Genomic DNA, 24,588 nt, shown 5'->3' on the forward strand with positions numbered 1-24,588 from the left:
TGTCCGTCTCTGTGTCTGTCTCTGTGTCTGTCCCTGTGTCCGTCTCTGTGTCCGTCTCTGTGTCCGTCTCTGTGTCTGTCTCTGTGTCTGTCCCTGTGTCCGTCTCTGTGTCCGTCCCTGTGTCCGTCTCTGTGTCTGTCTCTGTGTCCGTCTCTGTGTCTGTACCTGTGTCTGTCTCTGTGTCTGTGCCTGTGTCCGTCTCTGTGTCTGTCTCTGTGTCTGTCTCTGTGTCCGTCTCTGTGTCTGTCTCTGTGTCTGTCCCTGTGTCTGTCTCTGTGTCTGTCCCTGTGTCTGTCTCTGTGTCTGTCCCTGTGTCTGTCCCTGTGTCTGTCTCTGTGTCTGTCCCTGTGTCTGTCCCTGTGTCTGTCTCTGTGTCTGTCTCTGTGTCTGTCTCTGTGTCTGTCTCTGTGTCTGTGTCTGTGTCCGTCTCTGTGTCTGTCCCTGTGTCTGTCCCTGTGTCTGTCTCTGTGTCCGTCTCTGTGTCTGTCCCTGTGTCTGTCTCTGTGTCTGTCTCTGTGTCTGTCCCTGTGTCTGTCCCTGTGTCTGTCTCTGTGTCTGTCCCTGTGTCTGTCTCTGTGTCTGTCCCCGTGTCTGTCCCTGTGTCCGTCTCTGTGTCTGTCTCTGTGTCTGTCTCTGTGTCTGTCCCTGTGTCTGTCCCTGTGTCCGCTATCTCTCCGGTTCAGTCTCTATCCTTGTATTATGGGTAACGTGAGACTATTTCCTGGTCTAGGAGTGGGAGTGAACTACAGTGCAGAGGGGCGTCGCTCTAAATGTAATGACGTCAGTTTCTTCCGCCGTTTTCTACCAGGGATAGGGCGGGGCGGAGGGGGGGGGGGGGGGGGGGGCAGGGAGGGGCTTGCTCCCACGCTCGCCTGCCCCTCTAGACCAGAGAGCACGCTGGCTGGGCCAGGCTAAGTGTACAGTACAGCACCACTCAGTTCAGACAGGTCTGATTTTCACATTCATCAGAGAGGAATCCCTGCTCATCTCTACACCTCAATCACCTCTCAGTCTACTGATAAGATACATATAACCTATTACAAGCAGAGTGGGCGCATGCAGGCAGCGACCGCATATATCACCTTCCCAACCTATATATAGAGTATCATCATTTGTATTTAAAAGTCTAATTTATACTTGGTTGGATGTTGGCGCAGTGTGCAGTAAATACAAGCTCACCATGCACGCGTCACGTGCTTGGCAGCTTGTAGATCTGCTATTTGCCATAATAACTCTATGCCAGTGCGGTTCTCAACCAGTTGTCCGGCGACCACCAGTGGTCCTTGAGAGGGTTCCAGGTGGTCCCTGCATGGCTAAATGGAGAGTTGGTAACCAAATGGACCCTTATAGGTATTTAACTCTGGTCCATTTGGTTTCATTTTAAGCTCTCAAGAGTTACATTATTGTTACATATCTGCATTACTTCATTTACAAGAAGCTTCTACACAATTTGGTGAATGTAGAAGAATTGTTATTTTGATCAACGTTTGCCAAAAGCATGGAATTGTAGACAAAATCTTATCCGACGAAAACAAATTTTAATATTCTTTGGCTTTGGGTCTGAGAGGCTAAATCTCATGGCGGTCCCTCCGGATATACGTGGCTCAAATGCATATGAAAAAGGTTGAAAACCACTACTGCCCATGATGCAAAGTATAGGCTCTGTTAGCCCTGGTCCAAGGCTTACAGCGAGCCTCTCTCTGACGCCTTGTGGAAGTACCTTCCACAGCCCTCTGGTCATATTTCCACTCCCGTGCGCTGTTTTTCTAATACCAGCAAATAAACAAAACGACGTAACCACTCACCGAAACAAAGCCTGCTAGACCTTAAGGTAAAAGTCTATTCTCGAACCTGGGAAGCGTCTCAGGTCCCCAGTTTCTCTCTAAATGCACTTTGTGCCATTTTAATAACGCAATGTACCCTGAATTTAACTGAGTAACGCTATCCTACACTCGCGAACCGCCAGGATCACATTACTGGCGGTTCGCGAGTGTAGGATAGCGTTACCGTCATTAAATTCAGGGTACATTGCGTTAGTAAAATGGCACAAAGTGCATTTTAGAGAGAAACTGGGGACCTGAGACGCTTCCCAGGTTCGAGAATAGACTTTTACCTTAAGGTCTAGCAGGCTTTGTTTCGGTGAGTGTTTCGTCGTTTTGTTTATTTGCTGGTATTAGAAAAACAGCGCACGGGAGTGGAAATATGACCAGAGGGCTGTGGAAGGTACTTCCACAAGGCGTCAGAGAGAGGCTCGCTGTAAGCCTTGGACCAGGGCTAAGGCTATGTATAAATGAAAATGAGGCTATGATATTATTGACCAGGCTACAGTAGTACACACGCACGCACACGCGCACACACACACACACACAGCACACACACACACACACACACACACACACACACACACACACACACACACACACACACACACACACACACACACACACAGTATCCAATCCAAATCGTGATGTCATGCTCCCATCAGTGCGTTTGGCGCATGGATGGAGGAGGATGGAGTTCGGCCGCTCTGCCGTGGACGGACTAAAAGGCACTTCATGAATAATTTATATTTTTTCGTGTTCGTTGCGTAGCCTACTGTATGTATTGTATGGCATGGCAGCCAGGCAGCAAATGTATCTACGTCGTCCGAAAAATAAATAAATAACCCGAATCAAATCAACAATGCGCGAATATACTATATATCTCAACAATTCCATTTCTCTACGGTTCAAATTTCACAACACTTGGCAAATATAATAAGTCGAAACTCGAAGCTGGCGTTGCACGTGAAGCGGTCAGTCAGGAGGACAGTGTATTTACAGTAAAGTCCACTCTAGCCTGACGACTTGTGGATTCATATAAAAAAACGAATCCAATGTAAACCATGTGAACAGGAACGTAGTGGTTCACTGGCAACTTTACGCGCAAAATTAGAATACATATGGCGGGTGGGGGGGGGGGGGGACCGTAATACATTGCAATTGCACCGTTTGTTTTCGCTGGAGATTCTTCCCTGCTACAGTATAGGCTAAAGCATGATTAAACCTGTATGCTGTAGGTCTATTTACTGCTGCAAGACGCGCAGCTGCTTTGCACGGCGAGCCGACGACGAGAGAAACAGCGTTATAGCATTAAACTCAACACACGTGTGACGGCTGTACGATCACGTAAACAATTAAAGCATTTACCGTTGGTTGAAAGTTAGCAGTTTGTTATTCGCTGGATCCACGCTGTTCATGTCCCCACAGACAGGTCTATAGTCTCGGTACTCCCTCTGGTCTAGTCATAGAATACAGCATTGATGTGATGGTCAAATTGGTCATGGACACACCGCTCAGCTGTATGCATGTAGGCTAGGTCTGTCTGACGGCTTCGCTGCAGCTTTTAGAAGAGCATGTGAAGGCTGCTTTTCCTATTGATAACACTAGTGTTTACGTTCTCTGTGTGTGTGTGTGTGTGTGTGTGTGTGTGTGTGTGTGTGTGTGTGTGTGTGTGTGCATGTGTCAGGTAGGTAGGCTATACACATTGCGTGTGTAGTGTACCATGCACACTTTGCACAGAGCCATAGCCCTACCCCCCTCTCTCTCTCTCTCTCTCTCTCTCTATTTTCCTGTTCATTTCTTTGCATAGCCAGCCAGGACAATGTTAGAGAACATGGTTGTCTCTGAGGTAAGCATGATGACGACATTGTATAAGACACAACTTATTGGATTATGGATTTGTGTGTGCGTGTATAATGCACGTGCGAGTGTGTATAAACAGGAACTTGTGTGTCATAAACCAAGCATCTTGCACTGCTGGACTATATAGAACTTGAGAGTGAGGGGTGGCCTGGCCCTGACCACACCCACGGCTTGTCAAACAGAAAAGCACTCACACAGCTGTGGGGTAGTACGAGTGCTCAGCACGCACGCACACAAAGTGTCACACAGCTATAGCTAGCTCGACATATACAGTATATATAGCCCGTATATACTGTACAGTACATGGATGGAAGTGGTTAAAATGATTGTGATGCTGCGCTAACCCATTTAGACCATTATATGATAAACCCGTTTCAGTCGTTCTCAAATAAATATTCTCATGACAAGGACCCCCAAAAGCAAAGATTTGAGTCGAGTCAATAATAGAAGATCTACAAGCTCGTATGAGCTTGTTAATAAATCTGCTATTTTCCAACCGCTAAAGTATAACATAATCCTTAAAACACCAAATGGGGTTCCCGTTCCTGAATGTGTTAACTATAGTAACCACATTTTGTCTGGCCAATAATCCCACTCAAGCCATGCCGTGGAGATAACATCTTCTTTTGCATGCTGCCTCCCTTGCCGTTTCCATGATATCTTTATATCTCTTCCATATCGGCCTCTTCTATTTGGTTTTTTTTTTTTACAGCGAGCAGTCTAACACAGTTGACTTTTTTTTAGTCTGCTCTGAAGAAGGCTATACTGCCGAAGCGCGTCAGTTATTTTCAAAGCTGAGCACCCACTGCCTTAACCAAAGTGCAGTCTCCAGAAGAAGCACACTTGTTTTTCTTTCTTTATCAGTCTAACACTGTGTTTCTCAAAGTGAGGTCCGGAGACCCCCCCCCCCCCCCCCCCCCCCCCATAGGTCCTTGAGGGGGTTCTAGGAGGAGAGTCCCGAGCAATAATGTGTAACAAAAATATAGCTAAAACAACAAGCTCACAGCATGTCACATCACGGCCCGTTGTGACCTTGTACATCGGCTATTTTCGTGCGACACCAGCGCAGCACGCTATGAGCTTGTAGATCTGCTATTTTTCAATAGCTAAAGTATAACGTAATGCTTAAAACACCAAAAGGGGTTCCCGCCCAGAATGGGTTAAAGTGCCTAAATACATTTGTTATAACTGGAGATGTCCCGATACTGTATCGGTATAGGAAAAGTATCGGCACTTATTTGTCATATCGGGGCCATATCGGTATCGGCGAATATGCCAGTCTAACCGCCGATCCAACACGGGTAAGGGGGTTGACACTATGGCAGGTAAATAAAATGTTGGGGCATGTGGAGTTCGCTTTGGAGTTGCCCAAATGCAAGTGCACACACTGTATGAGTGAAGAGTCTGCTATAAACACAACACGAGATATATAGCTAGATATCTATAAATTAACCCTCCATCAGCGAACCCCCAAACATTAACGTTTGTTATAATCATGATCGCCCATGGTTGTGTACTTGAACGTGAGACACAGTGTACTTAAAATGTATTGTGTACTGACTGATCTGTAGCATACTTTATAGTTAGGCTACGAGAGACAACTCAGCGACAGCAAGGTCAGCCTTGCTGCAGTTAGCGGTTATTATGTCTCATATCTTGTTGTCACGTCATTATGATCCAGCACTATATAAGTATATATGTTCCTGTGTGTGTAATAAACTTTGTAAACCTTTAGCGTGATACTGTCTCGTGTCCCGTTATTTGTTCTACCTGTCTGCCAGAACCACACACCACCCAGCCTGCACACACACTACCTGTCTGTCAGAACCACACACCACCCAGCCTGCACACACACTACCTGTCTGCCAGAACCAGACGAGGGTCCAATTAGAACGTTTACAACAACGTTTATAATGAAACTTGCTCTGCAGTGTATCCAAACTCTCAGAATAGTAGAAATTGAGGAGGCTAAAAGAACAGGCGTGAATAGCAGACCTGTCATGGGAGACCAAAAACTAACATTTTTGTATTTATATATTCAGTATAATTACTGGGAGGACACGACATCCAGAAAATAGGAAATGTTTTGACATCAATGGAGGAAAAAATAGTAGAAACATCTGATAGCGATTTCAAAATGTCTCAGTCATAACAAGGATAGTATATGTTGGAAAGGAGGACTATTTCATACCATTTCAACACACACGGACACAAACAAAACACATGCACACAAACACCCCCAGACATGCTCTCGCACACGCACACACACACACACCACCCCGCTCAAAACAACACAAAAAAACACAGGATAGCAGGTGAAATGTGACCCAAGTTAAATCTGATACCTACACAATAGCGACCTGCCTCTGGCTTAGTCACACACACACACACAGACACACACACAGAGACACACGCACGCACGCGTGCACACACAGACACGACATCACAAAGAGTGCTGGAATGTTCAGCTCAGGCTACATGGCACTCGAGTTGCTCATTCATTTTTAATGAATAGAACCCCCCCCACACATCCCCCCACCCCCCCTGCCCCAATACAAAAATAGTAAACTACTACTAAGCTACTACCAACCGTGGGAAACAATGCACACTTGATATTTAGAGCGTGTTTCAGTGAACGTGGTTATACCATTAAACCCACGTGAACTCGTAGAATTCTATAAGAACTATGTATATATGTATAATTATGTAACAGTTGATCTGGTGCCAGGAGGCTATTAGAAAACATTTTCAAACAAGGACCCAGGAATGGAATGATGATGACACCTTGGTTGTTGTTGTGACGAGATCGAGTTACAAACAAAGCTAACTTGAGATGGTGTGAGAGGCCTAATGAGAGGTCTATGGGTGGGCACGCACACACGCACACACGCACGCATACACATGCACTCGCGTCGCGCAAGACACACAATCACACCTTCCACCTGGCGCTTTCGCTATTTGCAGTGGTGGAAAAAGTACTAAGTACAAGTAAGACGCGCAAACGCAGGAAGCGAACGCAGCTCGTGTGTGTGTGTGGTTGTGTGTGTGGTTGTGTGTGTGTGTGTGTGTGTGTGTGTGTGTGTGCTACAGCTGCGCCCTGTGTGTGTGTGGGTGTGTGTGCTACAGCTGCGCCCTCTGGTGGCGGGCGGGTGGTGTCACAGCGGGACAGACACAGACACACACACACACAGACATGATCTGCAGGGTCTCATAGTTAGTGCTCATTGCATTCGCAATCACTGCGTTCACAATCAATACTGCAATGTAGAAACTACAACATTTTCAAATTGGACACACACGTTCCACACCCCCATAGGGAGTGCAGTGCCCAGTGTCGATCGGTCGGTTGGACCCATGGTCGTCCAGAACGTCCCCAAAAAGGCCTCCGACCGGCCTTCGGACAGGGCCCCTGCTCAGTGTCCATACATGGAGCTGGCCTGTTCTGACATCATTCTGACGTCTGCATAGACTATTTTGGGCATGCCTGACAAAGAACTCCCTTGTGGGGGATTAATTTCCAACTTGCATCGTTCCAAGAAGGCCAGCCAGTGCCCAACGGGCACAGCTGTAGAGGCTCCAACGGGCACCGCTCTAGTGTATAAAATGTACAGTATACAAATCTATTGAAAATAGCAGATCTACAAGCTTGTAGATCGAATTATTTTGAAATGGCCGAAGTGTGTATAGGACTGAAGTGGGTAATGTTTTGTAATAATAATAATCAAATTCTACAAAGTTTTGCCGATCCGGAAGTAGTCTTATCACTAACTGTCAGCCTGTCACCAACACCCCACTATACTTACTAGACAGCTGCGGAGAATGGATAAAATCAACCCCAGTCCGAAATAACTTTATACGGACAAAATATTCAGCGGCAGTGTGCGAACGTCATTGGCATAAAGTGAGGTTTATTTACGTCCTCTGAAATTCGCTCTGATATAGAGCAGCACCAGTGTGCAAACAAACCCATTTTTGGTGTAAACATTGTTATAATGTAGCTATTGAAAAATAGCAGATCTACAAGCTACGAGCTGCTATTTTTGAAAATTTGTGAAAATATTCATTTCAGAAAACTGGAGGATTTAGAAGAATTTGTTTACATTCCGTGGTCAGGCCTAAATGGGTTAACTAAACCTTGATAATTGTGTAAAAGTATAATATTTGCCTCTGAGATGTAGCGGAGCAGAAGTCAAAACAAATACTCCGGCCAGTAAAGTATAAATGTATTAGTTACTCTCCACCACTGGTGCACCATGTGTTGTATGACAAAGGGTACCGTAATACAGCTTCCTTATTGTCGTCTCTCAAAGAGGAGACGTGTTCCTTTTTGTAAGAGCACTGCTGTTTTCTGTCTAGGACAGCTGGTCGTCCTCGAAAGCAGCCCCACCAGCTTGGCGTCTAGCTCCACCAGTCATCTCAAAGCAGCCCCACCAGCTTGGCGTCTATAGCTCCACCAGTCATCTCAAAGCAGCCCCACCAGCTTGGCGTCTATAGCTCCACCAGTCATCTCAAAGCAGCCCCACCAGCTTGGCGTCTATAGCTCCACCAGTCATCTCAAAGCAGCCCCACCAGCTTGGCGTCTATAGCTCCACCAGTCATCTCAAAGCAGCCCCAACAGCTTGGCGTCTATAGCTCCACCAGTCATCTCAAAGCAGCCCCACCAGCTTGGCGTCTATAGCTCCACCAGTCATCTCAAAGCAGCCCCACCAGCTTGGCGTCTATAGCTCCACCAGTCATCTCAAAGCAGCCCCACCAGCTTGGCGTCTATAGCTCCACCAGTCATCTCAAAGCAGCCCCACCAGCTTGGCGTCTATAGCTCCACCAGTCATCTCAAAGCAGCCCCACCAGCTTGGCGTCTATAGCTCCACCAGTCATCTCAATCCTCCATACATCATGGGGCTGGCAGTATACTTTCCGCCCCCGCCGCATCTTTCTTTAGTACATCCACCTAGAGTAGGTGTGGGATTTGATGGATGCCCGTGTGTCGGTTCCCACAGCTTGGGAGCTGCCAGGGTCCAAAAGGCAGTGACCGTCGACTAAAACCATGACGGAAAATGTTCGTTTTTTCCACTGGGCGAAAACGAAATGAAAACCAAACCAAAACTAAGCTACGATGACTAAAACTAAAACTAAATATTTTGTCAATTTTGTCAAACAAATAACAAAATGATAACCACTTGTAGCACATTTAAAAGGCCCGGAATATTTATGTAGGTGCAGCGCTATAATCAATAACGTTCACAATCAATGTGGGTGGGCCTCGTAGCACATTGATATGCGCGTGCGTGCGTGCGTGTGCATGCACGTGTGCTCTGATGAACAGTACAAGCCTTTGAAGTTACATGCTGAGGATCAATAGAGTGTAATCAATAGATCAATACTGTTCTAATCCCCTGAAGCTATGAAGCCTTCTCTCTAGACAGCTGCCACTTAAACCCACTAAGCCATGGTTGACCACACCCCCTTTCCCACACACAGACACACGCGCACGCACACACGCACGCACGCACACAGGGTCTCTGTTACACTGTGTGTGTGTGTGTGTGTGTGTGCGTGCGTGCACATAATTAGTGGATCTACAAGCTCACAAGTGGCACAGTGCAAAGCGCTGCGAGCTAATTTCCGCCCGACAACAACTATAATGTAACCTGTTGGTGGAGACGAAGCAATATCAACACTTTGCTTAATTCTACGTCGGTCGTCAGTGTATGTAAATGACTGCAATACCCACGGCCACGGGCAGCCTCCTGGAAGTACCACTATGCAAATAATGGATTCAAGAAAGAAAAGCAGGTGCGCTATAGCTTCCTCTGAAAACTGACCCTGGTTAAACCCATTTTGGGCGGGAACCACTTTTGGTGTTTGAACCATTGTTATACTTTAGCCATTGAAAAATAGCAGATCTACAAGCAAAGTTCAATGTATATATAATTCATCCCTTTTGCACCTTTTGACTAAAATGTGTCATAAAAATGTGGTCTCGCTTCCTTCCTGGACTACAAAGTAACATCTGCATGCAGCCTCCCCCCTCTCCACAAGGAGGGGCAGTGCTCCAAAGCCTTATGGTCATTGTAGAAATGCAGCAATCCAGTCAAACCCTAGTCAGACACACAGACTTCATTATATTCCTGGCCATGGGGTGAAATTTCAAATTGTGCTACTGTTATCTAATACAAATACTATTAAGCTGAGCAAAAATAGCTTATATGATAGATAAATATATGGTCATTTGAATTTGTACATATTTAACAGATGTGTGCATTTTCCTTTGTATTACGCTTGGATAAATGAAACCCCAATTAACAAAATGGTTAAACAAAATAAATTGTGAGGATATTTCATGGCTATGTAAGGGGGAGGGAAGTGGATTGCCATAAACCATTCAAAGGGGAAGGTGACTGGCTATACATATCCTAGTGATCGAGTCGTTGATGGGCAAAAATAACAGCTCCAACCTAATACTTTGGCACAGAGGATGGGCATTTTTAATTCTCATTTCTAAACGTCTTGGAGCTGGCGGGTGTCCTTTGAGGCAGGGATGGCTAAAACCTCTCTGGTGGGGGGGCTCAGTGTTGGTTTAGCGCCCCCCAGTGGCTTTCAACCCTTTTCACATCAAGGCCCATTATTTATTCAGCATTTGATCCACGGACCACCATTTGATGAGATTTAGCCTCTCAGACCCAAAACGAAAGAATATTTTGTTATTGTTGGATAAGATTTTGTCCACAATTCGATGCTTAATTAAGCAATGCAGATGTTTAACAATAATTTAAGTCTTAAGAGCGTGAAATGAAACCAAATGGACACGGTCATTTTACACTCTAGACCAGTGTTAAAAATTTCACTTTGAAAGAATATTTATTCAAAAATAGCAGACCTACAAGCTCGCTATGAGCTTGTAGATCTGCTATTTTTCAAAAGCTAAATTATAACATGTCTAAAACACCAAAAGGGGTTCCCGCCCAAAATGGGTTAAAGATCCAGAAGTGTCCATTTGGTTACAAGCTCTCCACCATTTAAGTTTAGCTGGGGACCACCTGGAACCCCCCCAAGGACCACTGGTTGAAAAGCCCCTAGCATATCCATTTGTAACTTCGAGAGCGTATACAAATTTTTTAATAATTCTCGTGAGATCTGGCATTTTGGACCTCACTCGAGTTAACCCATTCTGGGCGGGAACCCCTTTTGGTGTTAGCATTATGTTATGCTTTAGCTATTGAAAAATAGCAGATCTACAAGCTTTTTATTCGTTTTTCGTTTTCCTCCCCCCCCAGCACAAATACAAGTTCATTATTATTCTCTCTCTTTGTCTTTTGTTATATCAAATTCAAATAACCTCAGTTATTTTCCATAAAAAGGCTGCTTCTACATTTGTGACCTTTATATATATATACAGGTAGTATAGCACTACCTGTTTGCACGCACGCACGTGCACACACACACACACACACACACACACACACACACACACACACACACACACACACACACACACGGCAGGTCACATGTATCATTTGGATTCAGAACTGGGCCAGCGTGTGCTGCTGCCGCGTCCCAAATGCCAGCAGGTCACCAGAGTGACCACAGCTAAATGTCACTGTATGTCACACGCTGACGATGGATGGCAGGCCTCTCGTTAAACGTGATCAGGTCAATTAACCTTTTGTCTGCAATGATCGGACCAGAAGCCCGTACCATAGGCTGTGTACGTGTGTGTGTGTGCGTGTGCGTGCGAGTGTTGTATCGTTGTTGTCAGGCAGAAGAACCTTTCATCTTTTTAGGCCTTAGATGTTTTTTCATAAATGAATGCCCTATTTTATATTTGCGCACACGCGTGCGCAGGCACGCACACGCACACACACACACACACACACACACACACACACACACACACACCCCCCCCATCTTCTTCACTTGCTATTGTCATCCCAATAATAGCAGTGTATTCTGTACACTACCGACCCCCAGTGGTGAAGCCTGGAAACACCAGTGTGGCAGCACTAGTGTGTGCAACACCACACACACACACCAGCACAGAGAGGGAGGGCGAAATCCATTTGACCCGACCGACCGTCGGCCTGCCGACCGCCGCGTCGGACTAACGACCGACCGCCGGACTTACCGACCGCCACGGCGGACTAGCGACCCACGCGGCGGTCGGGCCAAATGGATTCCGCCCTTGCTGCCAGCACAGTCACTCACTATACAGTCAATAGTGGAAAGTAACTAAGTGCATTCACAGTACTGTACTTATTAACCCATTCTGACCTGAGATCAGATTCATACGAGGTTTCCACTGGACACACACTGGTCTGATTAACCCATTCTGACCTGAGATCAGATTTAAAAAAATGTCAGTCGTTCTTCGATTGTTCAAAAATAGCAGACCTACAAGCTCGTATCGCGCCACTCGGTGGCGCGATACGAGCTTGTAGATCTGCTATTTTTCAATAGCTAAAGCATAACATGATGCTAACACCAAAATGGGTTCCCGTTCAGAATGGGTGAAGTACAATTTTGAGGTATTTGTACTTCACTTGAGTATTTCCAAATCCCAATACTTTTACTTACTACTTAATTACTCCACTATACATTTATTTGAAAACTTTAGTAACTACTTACTTTGAATAATATTACAAAACGTACATAAACAACCCTGTATATATTTTGGCCATTTGATCTGCAAGCCCACACTGTGCTTGTAGATCGGTACTTTTACTTTGAGTACATACATTGATACAGATACTTTTACTCAAGTACAATTTGAATACGGGACTTCTACATGGCAGTATATATATAGCTACTTTTACTTAAGTAAAACATTTGAGTACTTGTACACTGACTACAGTACATACATAACACTGACCATGAGTATCATCAGTGATGGAAGAAGTACTCACATGTATGACTAAGTAAAAGTATTGATACTTTTACTTAGTCAGTGTTGTTTTTGGCAGCAAATTTTAATTTTAGTCATAGTCTCTTGAATGGTTTTCATTTAGTTTCAGTCACATTTTAGTCATGGAATGTTTTAGTGTTAGTCTAGTTTTAGTCGACTAAATCTACAGTTGATTTAGTCGAACAAAATGTGTTTTGGCCTTGATGTCATCACTCAATGTTTTCACTCAAGCCCACAACGCGTCGCGCTGCGACGTGTTGTGAGCTTGTAGATCTGCTATTTTCAGCATGCAACAATGGATCTCTGGTCCACTAGTCCCTTCCTAACATGAGCCGACATGTGTTCTTGGGTAAAAGTACAGTTCTCAAATGAATAAAAATCTTTTGATAATAGTCGATGTGGCGCGTTGTGAGCTTGTAGAGCTGCTATCCTCAAAAAGCTGAAGTTTAAATAGGGCTGAAGTGGCTAATGTAGGTTTTGTAGTAATAATAAAACCCACACATTTACTAGTAACAAAGCTTTTGGAATAATTGTAGTGGAATAAAAGTACAATGTTTGCAAGTAAAATAAAAGATGGGCCCTAGCTCAATATTGTACCCAGTTGGACCTGCATTAGGCTACGGACCCCCATTTAATGGCATTTCTTTCTCTGGGACCCCAATTTATATCATAAAATCAATGTTAATTTTAACACTGAGAGTGTACAAATGGAACCAAACGGACCCGTTAGCCTTTGTACACTCTGAGTTACAGACCCAGGTGGTCCAATTGGTTCCTAAATATCATTTAGGTGGGGACCCCCTGGGAACTCCCTCCCTCAAGGACCCCTGGGGGTCCCCGGACCCCACCGCAGTATAGGCTACTTGAGTAAATGAGTACTTTCCACCACTGAGTATCACTGTTACAACTTCTGTGCCACACACAAAATCTGTGCTTACACCCCCAGCACAAACCCGAGCACAATGTTTCCTTTGTTAAATCAATCCTGATAAAGAATATCCAGTCATTATATATTTATCATCATATTATTATTATTATTATTATTCATCATATGATGAATTCCTGTTCTGTTCTTTAGCTACATAGAAGTGTCTATTTGTATGTCTCTAAATGTTTTGATGAATTGAACAATGTGGACCCTGTTGTAAACAAGTGTAATGCTTAATTGGGTCGTCCACTCACAGTTAACAGTCTTTGTATTGAGTTTGTGCTTAAAATGTACTGTAAATTCTACAAACTGTTAATAAATATTTCAATCAATCAATCATTATATACTGTATATTAAAAAATAAAATAAAGCTACAAACAATGAAAAGCATAATCCAAGGTTCAAATTCAAACATTTTGAAACCCATTCTTTGAATGGAACATGATGGAACAGTCGGCAAATACTAAATACCAATAAAAGTGCCCCCCCCCCCCAGAATGATGTGATTCATCGCCAATCATTCAGCCTGCAGCATAGCATAAATTACTACGTTTCCAGGTAAAAGCCTGACCCCTTGTGGTCACACATTTCTATCACGGCTCACAGAGGATAATAATGTGTTTAATATGTTGTTTCTGCATGTGACTACTATAGTGAGGGGCTGGCGGTATTATGTCCTCGCATCACACGATGACAACAGCCCTCTGTCTGAGAGAGATATGAGTTCATATGCAGGCCATAAAGTCCCCACTGCGGCGCACTGTGCCTCATGTAAGTAACATCAAGGAACACCTGCTGCTGCCTGCCTGCCACCCACGGCTGATGAGTGTCTGTGTGTTTGCACCTGCTTGGAATGGATAAACGCGTGCTGTGCACGCACGCACACACACACACACGCGCGCACGCGCGCACACACACCATAAGCGGGGATAAAACATCCCCAATGGCTTTAAAAATAGAATAGACCAATGGGGGTAGGCATACATGCCTCTGCTTTTGATACCCCCCCCCCCCACCCCCCCACCCCCGGGGGAGGGGTGTCAAAAGCAGAGGGATGCACGTGTCCCCTCACCCACCCTGTCCGTCCGTCCGTCCGTCCGTCCGTCCGTCCGTCCCTCGAGGCAAGGCAAACCCTCATGTCTGCATCTGTGGCAGTGTGACAGTAATGCGAGTCCATAACGACACAATGCGGTTCCAGAAGGGCAGCCATGCACGGACGGACGGACGGACGGACGGACGGACGGGGTCATTTCTTCTCACCGAGTTGCTCTTTTGCTTCGGAGGAGGGGGGGGAAAAAAAGCTACGTTTGTGTCAAACGCAAAGGGGGTCAAGTTCAACTAGAAGTTCACCCAGAGGCAGAGATCGTCCACTTCCCAGGGGGGGTGCCTTTGGGGACGAGGGACAAAACGTGGATCATCAAGAATGGATTTTGAAAATGGCAACAACAAATCTTCAATGAAGTACTGTACTTTGTTGACCGGGATTCCCAAGGACTCCTAATTCTGCTCTGCTCTGCTTCTGGGTCTTCAACGGGGGGGGGGGGGGGGGGGACCCCCTAAGGAGGCCTCAGAGTTACTACAAGGGGGCTGCCAAATGGTTGTTTGATACGAACGTCTTTTTGGTTTAGTTTACATTACCACATTGGTATAGACTAGTAAAGAGCAAGTACAGAGCCGAATGAGTGAAAATACAGATTAACCCAGCACATTAAGAGAAAAGATCATGGAAAAAAATTATAACGATAATAATTTTGATGATAGTACTGTCAAACAAGTCTATGAACATTTAAATATGCAATACAGTACATGAGACAATACACCAGGGGGTCCCTGATACATCTCTGTCTCAGCTAAGGGGTCCCTGATACATCTCTGTCTCAGCTAAGGGGTCCCTGATTCATCTCTTTCTCTCAGCTAAGGGGTCCCTGATTCATCTCTCTCTCAGCTAAGGGGTCCCTGATTCATCTCTGTCTCAGCTAAGGGGTCCCTGATTCATCTCTCTCTCAGCTAAGGGGTCCCTGATTCATCTCTCTCTCAGCTAAGGGGTCCCTGATTCATCTCTGTCTCAGCTAAGGGGTCCCTGATTCATCTCTGTCTCAGCTAAGGGGTCCCTGATTCATCTCTTTCTCTCAGCTAAGGGGTCCCTGATTCATCTCTGTCTCAGCTAAGGGGTCCCTGATTCATCTCTGTCTCAGCTAAGGGGTCCCTGATTCATCTCTGTCTCAGCTAAGGGGTCCCTGATTCATCTCTGTCTCAGCTAAGGGGTCCCTGATACATCTCTGTCTCAGCTAAGGGGTCCCTGATTCATCTCTCTCTCAGCTAAGGGGTCCCTGATACATCTCTGTCTCAGCTAAGGGGTCCCTGATACATCTCTGTCTCAGCTAAGGGGTCCCTGATTCATCTTTCTCTCAGCTAAGGGGTCCCTGATACATCTCTGTCTCAGCTAAGGGGTCCCTGATTCATCTCTGTCTCAGCTAAGGGGTCCCTGATTCATCTCTCTCTCAGCTAAGGGGTCCCTGATTCATCTCTGTCTCAGCTAAGGGGTCCCTGATACATCTCTGTCTCAGCTAAGGGGTCCCTGATACATCTCTCTCTCAGCTAAGGGGTCCCTGATTCATCTCTGTCTCAGCTAAGGGGTCCCTGATTCATCTCTGTCTCAGCTAAGGGGTCCCTGGTTCATCTCTGTCTCAGCTAAGGGGTCCCTGATACATCTCTCTCTCAGCTAAGGGGTCCCTGATTCATCTCTCTCTCAGCTAAGGGGTCCCTGATACATCTCTCTCTCAGCTAAGGGGTCCCTGATTCATCTCTCTCTCAGCTAAGGGGTCCCTGATTCATCTCTGTCTCAGCTAAGGGGTCCCTTGCCTGGCCCCTGCTCTACACTAAACATCTTTGTGGTTCGGCTATTTTCGCTGAATGTTATCCCCAGACGTTCAAGCCTGTATAATAGTCGGGGGGAATTTCCCTCAAGCAGTTATTTTAAGAAGGTCCACAACTTATTTTGCAGCGAGTATACCGGATCTTTACGACCTCTGCAAAACTGTCAAGAAAAATATCCTATCCTTAATCCCCCCCCCCCCCCCCCCCAACCCACCCCTCTCTATTTCAGAAATACACTACGTCTATCTCTCCTTCTCATACTGTACCATACTGTACTTCTGCCCCCTTTCTCTGGCTGTTTCTAACCAACTGGAGGTTTTGGCGCGCCTCCCTCACAACCACAGGGTAGAAATGTACAACAGCAACCCTCTGCCCTTGTCTCTGTGGATTGTTGTAGTAGTGTGTGTGTGTGTGTGTGTGCTTGCGCGCGCGCGCGTGTATTACTACACTTGTGAGGACCAAATGTCCCCAGAAGTGTAGTAGAATATGAGAAATCGAGTTGTTGTGAGGACGGTTTTCCCTGAAGACAAAATGTTATTTCATGGTTAAAAACAAAAAAAGATTTGGGAAGTTAAGGGGCCCTATCTTGGGCCAAGCTCGCTAAAGGGGATTTATGATTGTGCAAAGGGTGTGACATTTGTAGAAATAAATGGGTTAACTGTACAATATGTGAAGACATTGAGGGCGGGGCAATACGCCTAGAACCTTGGCAGTACTTATGAATAGTCTGAGGCAAGCGGAGCAACCAGACACCACGTCCACCCTACTCCCATTCTGGTAGTGGCTGGAGGAGCCATAACATTGGACATTACACTCTTGCTTCCTTACCATCTATCTAGCCTTTGATTGCCTTTCAATGAAACCGTAGTCGATAGATCACCCGGTACTGATTATGTAGAATTTTATATTATTGCAATTGCGATTCATTATTTCCTGCACAGTGAATAAATGAAACGGAAATGGCGGAGAATTGCTGAAAAATGCTGAGGACATTTTTGGCTTACATTTAGGAAAAGATTCAGGTTGGGGTTTAGGGTTAATCATTTAGGGAATTAGGTTTAGGGGGTTAGGGTTGGAGTTATCCCATTCTGACCGGGCACCCATTTTGGTGTCAGCATCATGTTATGCTTTAGCTATTTAAAAATAGCAGATCTACAAGCTCATATCGCGCCACCGAGTGGTGCGATACAAGCTTGTAGGTCTGCTATTTTTGAATAATTGAAGAACGACTGACATTTTTTTAATCTGATCTCAGGTCAGAATGGGTTAATCAGACCAGTGTGTGTCCAGTGGAAACCTCGTTATGAATCTGATCTCAGGTCAGAATTGGTTATATGCCTTATTTATACTTACTTAAGTTGTGTGCCAGTATCGCGCACCGGGCATAGCTGCATATCTACAAGCCCTTCAACGTGTCATGCTGTAACAGGGTCTGTGAACTAGCATTCAAAATGTCGATGTCCTCACAACTACTAAATGTGTGTGTGTGTGTGTGTGTGGGGAGGGAGGGGATGACGACTAGACCCTTCTAGCTGTGAGGCGACTATCCTTGAATAGTGGTCAGCTAACGTTTTGTAATCCAAATCTGCAAAGTCAATTGCAGTAGAGTAAAAACGTCCAACGTCTGCCTCCGAGAGTATAAAGTATCGAAAAACAGAAATACTCTAGTAAAGTAAGTAACTCGACATTGTACTTCCCACCACCGGTGTTCCATCTCAATCTAAACGCACACTATTCTTCTTCTTTTTTTTGTTGGTGCTCGTTGTCACTGACAGCGACCGCCGAGTCAAAATAAAGGGAAGTTTATACAACCTTGAAAAGAAGAAGAAAAAGAAGAAAGAAGGGGGGGGGAGGGGTGGGGGTGGCCCTCTTGGAGTTATGTGTCTTCTGTGCATGTGGCTTTGTGGCTTGTTGAGAGAGAGAGAGAGAATCTTGGCCGCGTCTCTCAAGCGATACCCGACTAAAATACATCTCCCTCCTCCCTCCGCGGGGCCGGCGCTCGCCTGGGCCTGGGACTCTTCCTCTTCCATGTAGTTCAGTGTAACGACGGGAAAACGTTTTTCCAGCCCTCTAAAAGTTCCCGGAGCAGCGGCAGCAGCAGCGGCGGCAGCGGCGGCAGCAGCGGCAGCAGCGGCAGCAGCGGCAGCAGCGGCAGCGGCAGCAGCGGCAGCGGCAGCAGCGGCAGCGGCAGCGGCAGCAGCAGCACCGCTGCGGCAGCGGCAGCGGCAGCGGCAGCCAGCGCACGGTGCATGTTAACCCACTCGGGCCTATGTTATAATTTAGCTGTTGGAAAACAGCAGACCTACAAGCTCGTAGCGCGCCACCGAGTGGCGCGCTACGAGCTTGTAGGTCTGCTGTTTTCCCCAATAGCAAAAATTATAACCTAATGTATGCGACCACCAAAGGGGGTTCCCGCTCAGAATGGTTTAGTAATGTGTAGGTATGCGTCTTTTAAAGGCCTAAATGGAAGCAGATGTTTTAGTCAGAGTGAGAGTTTACATAGGGCTGTAATCAAGCGAGGGGAGCTATTTCTTTTCTCTCCCCCCCCCCCCTTCCTTTCTTGGCTATTTGGAGTGTATTTCTCTGTGTAAATGAGCCTGGTTGTGCTGCATTGTGTGCAGGCGCTGAGCGCAGCTATGCAGCCACCATGTGGCAGTGATTACAGCCTCAGTGTTTACCATCAGGCCTCGCTGAAGGCCTGTACTGTAACTGCAGTAGTGTACTGTATGACCAGCCTACAGCAGTGTACTGAAGGCCTGTACTGTATAGTGGTGTACTCTGTACTGTACGACCAGCTACAGCAGTTTGCCGTTTCGAGACCCCCCCAAAAAGAGAAATCGGGGTGTCTCCCCCCTCCGGAGGACCCAAACTTCCAAAAAGTGTTCCATCGTAGTAGCAGATATAGCCTATGAAGCTCACAGCTTGAGCTTTAGCTTGTACGTCTGTTATTTTTTTAATAGCCAATGCAATAATCTAAAATACAGTAAAGTAGTACATTTACAGCTACATTTACAACTACAAGTACATCCAATTTTCAATGACTCTACTTCTACTCCACTCCACTATCAGAGGCAAAAATTCTACTTTTAATCCACTACAATTATTTGAAAACTTTAGTTTTGTAGATTTTGATTAACCACTGGCTATTTGAAAGAAAGAAAAAAAGCCAATCTAAAGCTCGCAACGCGCCGCTTTTTCCGAAGGATCTCTATCTTTATTTATACATTTAAATACATTTGAAAACTTGTGACATGGGACCACGCATCTGCATAATGAAGAGTACTTTTGGTACTTTTAAGTGTATTTCGATGCCAATACTTTTGTACTCAAGTAAGCACATAGTACAACAAGTACAAAATGTGAATACAGTATACTTATTCCATCACTGCCTACTGAAGTGCAACTCCCGTTGTATCCCACCTTATATGCACCAATTATGTTTGACCTCATGTACTGTACTGTACTGTACTGTACTGTACTGTACTGTACTGTACTGTACTGTACTGTACTGTACTGTACTGTACTGTACTGTACTGTACTGTACTGTACTATGCATTTTTCTTTTCACTTCCTGAAACACAAAAATGGTGGAGCTTGCACAAAAAAAAAGATTCCACCCACTTCTGTCCACCTGTAAATCTGTGTGATGTGACAACAGAGACCATTCTGCAGGATTCTACATTACACCGCCCCCATCATCACACTGACTGGCTTAAGACTTCAACCCAGCCTCCGTCTCACTAGGACAAATATCACCATAAAGGTCACAAAAAGCCCATTTCAGCAAAAACTCAGCTCCACTTAAAAACAAACAAGACTGATATTTACGTCTATTATGTGACCCCTAAAAGAATAATCCCTGTGTTTGGGAAACAGTCGTCAACACGGTGAAATCCTCCGTGTTTCATTGTGTAAATAGAAGCTCAAGGGTGGACCCTAAAGTGCAGCTAAGGGCGCTTTCACACCCAAAGTTCGCTTAGAAGGTCCGGATCAAGGACCAAGGACCAAATATTAGCATTTTGATTTTGGTCCGTTTGGCGTTCACACTGGACTTTGTAAAGCGTACCAAATATGTAAACAAATGACACGTGGACATGTTAAGCGAACCAAATAGTGAGGGGGAAAAGAACATGAGGGGAAATCATTGTCTACAAATTTTGGGGCAACCTTCAGTCACACAGAGAGAAGAGAACAGCAACATGACAGGCAGCAACAACTTGCTATTGCATTCATTCATATTAATTATTTTATTAGCCAAATAAGAGCAACAGATGAACAGAGGAGTAGGTGTTTGAACAATAATGTGCTTGCTGACAATTCACGGAGATGTATAGCCTACAACAAGGTATCCCCGATAAAAAGGACTTTTCTTCCATGTACCTTAACCCGATTAGATATATATTTCTGCGCATCAAATCGGCGGGCATTTCCATGTCATCTTATGGTTTAAACTTGAAGGTGGTCAGTTAGTATTGAGCTTCAAGTCAGAACAGCTCCGCTGCAGCTAATTGAGTAATTGAGTTGACCTAGTTTTACGTCTTTTGCTATAGTGATCGTGATGTAATCAATTAATCATTTGGGACCACCTGTGTATAGCCTATTTAACATTAAATATTTCTCTGTCTCTCCCCCTCATGTACACACACACACACACACACATGAAGACTCACATGCTTTGTCATAACTTGCGTGGCGGCGGCACATGCTTAAAATAAAACAGCCTGTCGGAGTGGACCAATAGCAGCTAGCTGCAGCCTCGCCAAAAGCCAAAAACAACGAAGCCTGTTTAGCAGAAAACACCTCCCGAGGCAACAGAACAGAGAAGACAAAAAAATATATATAGTTTGATTCACACCGTCAGCTTGTTCTTTTGTTGTTCTCACTGTCTTTGTCATTGCATCGCTTTGATTACGTTAATGGACTTCTGGTATCGTCGCATTATTATTAGTAGTCTATTTGAGAAAGCCCATCAAGTCAAGGGTTGCCTTTAGTCTTAAAGAAAGAGAATAATGACTGTGCTGGCATTATATAGCCTACTGTATAGCCTAGGCTATACAAGTCAAGCATTAAGCCTATAGGCAATACTATTTTGATCAACTCACATCAATAATACCGGGTGAAAGAAATATGTCACATATTGTACAATAGCCTATGAAGTTAATATAGGCTATATTTAATGGTTTGCACTGCAATGACATGACAATGATCTGAAAAATGAATGAAAATCTATTGTGCCGTGCCGTCGCCCCGGATCGCACACAAATAAAATAAATTGCCAAGACCACTAACATTTTATTTAGGCATATCTCGCTCATTTCTTATGCGATTTTTAAAATTTAAATATCACCATAATCCTTGGGAACTCTACTTTCAATTGGTGTTGTCAGCCAAGACTGTATTGTCTTCCAATCTAACGATATAGTCACATTACGCACAGGTGCGCACAGGGGCTGCATGCGTCTTCCTGTGCTGTCATTACGAGAGAGAGAGAGAGAGAGAGAGAGAGCGAGCGCATAGTCTGATATAGGCTATATTAAAGGCCTGTAGATATAATTGCTTGCATGCGCTGAGAGAGAGAGAGAGATGCGCTCCAAATTTACCATACCGTACATACCATTCCGTGTACATCTGTACAACTTGTACATCTGTTATTTTTGCGCATGTGAACCACGCTGCCATTACATTTGCGCTGCGCAGTGCGCCTCGACATATATGCGTCTACTATTAAAATCAGACTGTCAGCTCAATAGTGATCCCCGTAAAAAAGACATGCTTTTATAACTAATTATTAATGCAGCCTCACAACTGCCGACGCCCGACGGCTATTTTGGCTATCGTACTGTATTTGGTCCTCTATAAAGTCCGAATGCGTTCACACCAGTAACGAACCGCACCGTGGTTCGTTTGGAAGCGAACCGAGTTCGGCCTTTTTTAGCGGACCATGGTTCGTTTCTTTGATCCGCACCAGAGTTCGTATGCACGTTCACACCAACCGAACCAAAGGGGTAAGCGGACCATGGTTCGTTTAAAACGAACCAAACATGTCTGGTGTGAAAGCGCCCTTAAACACCATGGGGATTATATGTAAGCCTCGCACACCCACACACACACGCGCATCCACAACCGCACCCCACACACACACACACACACACACACACACACACACACACACACACACATCCACAACCGCACCCCACACACACACACACACGAGTGTGTTAATTTACTTGGGCGGGCCGATGGCAAAGTTGGAGGTAATGGTCTCAATTTTCGTCGTCGCTAAATCCCTTAATATCCCTAAACTTCTTTGCCTTTTTTACTATTTAGCAAAACATTTTTGAATAGTTAAAATGGCCAGTCTACAAGCTCACAACGTGTCGATGTAGACTGGCTAGTTGAACTATTCAAAAACGAAAATGGAGCCCAATGTTTTCGCCCCTCTCTCTCTCTCTCTCTCTGTGTCCCAGGGCTAATCACACAAACCGCTGATCCAATCACCGCCACATTTCTCAATCGCACACTGCAGGTAAAGTAGGCTACCTACTGAACACACGTCTGTTGACTAAAAACTAACATCAAATAATTGGCTCTTCAAATCCCAGAAACGTCTCTTCCCTTTAAATTGACTAAAAACTATTTTAAATATTTAGGAGTGAACATCTGTAGTGAATTATCAGACCTTTACAAATATAATTTTCCACCTTTAATTGACAAGCTTAAATTGGACCTGGGAAGGTGGAAGAGCTTACATATAACCCTAGCTGGGAAAGTAAACTGCATCAAAATAAATGTGCTTCCACACTTTCTATATCTCTTTACAATTTACAATTTAGGCATTTAGCAGACGCTCTTAATCCAGAGCGACTTACATTAAGCAAGAACAAAAAGCATGGGAATACATCACAAAAAAGCATTTATCATGAAACATGCGTAAGCTAAGAAAGTAACAGTGGAATATCTATATTATGAGACTATACATATAAACTATATATCTATACTACTATGCTATACATCTGTACTATGGCGTGCTATGACTATATACAATGCAATTATAGTGCTGTCTACATAACATGCTATAAGTCTGTATCAAATGCTATCTAAGTCTACGGAAATGCTATCTAAGGGGGTAGGATAAGTGCCATGGGCCATGATGGAGTCTGAAAAGGTGGGTTTTCAGCCTGCCCAGTCTTTTTACCAAAATCCTTTTTTGGAATGGTAAACAAACTCATCTCATAATTTTTATGGAATGGCAAAACACCTAGAATAAGGAAGGAGTTCCTACAGCGACATAGTTCGGAAGGTGGTTTAGCTTTGCCTAACCTTATAAACGTACTACTGGGCAGCCAATATACACAAAATGATACTCTGGATACAGGAACCTACGCTGGCTTGGTGTGAACTTGAAACTACAGTAGGTCATGTCCTACCACTTCACTGTTAGCCTTACTTTCATGTAGGTTGCCTAGTCAACCTAAGAAACTCTCAACGAATCCAATTGTTGTCTCCACTCTAAGAATTTGGTCTCCATTCAGAGTAGCCCTTGGACTAGGAGAGGAATGTCTAACCATAGTCCTATTCATAACAACCACCTTTTCCCTACACCCTTTTCTCTGTGGCAAAGATCAGGCCTTGTTAAGTTAAGGGGCCTTTATACAGACAACATATTTTGTCGTTTTAGTGAACTGTGTGTAAGGTTTAACCTCCCAAACTCTCATCTTTTCCGATACTTCCAGGTTCGAAATCTTGTTAAAAACAATAATACATCCTTCCCAAATGCCCTCCCCAACTCATTAACTGACACAATGTTGGACATTCCCATGTTTGGGAAAGGCTTAATTTCAAAGCTTTACACCTTCATTTCTAAACATAAAAGCAATCTCTGTAGACAAACTCAAAACAGATAGGGAACATGAATTAGGTAGAACTTTAGATGATGAGGTCTGGGAGGAGGCCTTAATGAGAGTGAATGATAGCACATCATGCGCTAGGCTGAACTTAATACAATTTAAAGTTGTCCACCGTATTTATTTCACCAATTTCAAACTTTCTAAAATGTACCCCGACATCACAGATTCCTGTAACAGACGTCATAATGTCCCCAGCGAATATGGCACACATGTTCTGGTCATCTCCTCGCTTACGAGGTTACTGGACGGCTATCTTTAAACATCTTGCCGAAGCCTGGAACATAGAGTTGTCAC

The 24,588-nt window shown here is 44.7% G+C and overlaps 1 protein-coding gene across 4 annotated transcripts in view; it reads right to left on the reverse strand.

The window, feature by feature from the left end:
• garnl3 (GTPase activating Rap/RanGAP domain like 3) overlaps positions 1-24,588 on the reverse strand; it is a 136,984-nt gene that overhangs the window by 86,200 nt on the left and 26,196 nt on the right. The window contains exon 1 of one of the 4 annotated variants that reach the window (XM_083794065.1): positions 3,189-3,280. The exons of the other annotated variants lie outside the window; for them this stretch is intronic. Coding sequence (XP_083650191.1) covers positions 3,189-3,238 — 50 coding nt within the window. The 5' untranslated portion in view covers positions 3,239-3,280. Of the gene's footprint in view, positions 1-3,188; positions 3,281-24,588 lie in introns of those variants that run through there. 4 annotated transcript variants of the gene reach the window in all.

The sequence above is a fragment of the Protomyctophum parallelum genome, assembly GCF_964188405.1.
Source record: "Protomyctophum parallelum genome assembly, chromosome: 21".
In the NCBI taxonomy this organism is placed as follows: Eukaryota; Metazoa; Chordata; class Actinopteri; order Myctophiformes; family Myctophidae; genus Protomyctophum; species Protomyctophum parallelum.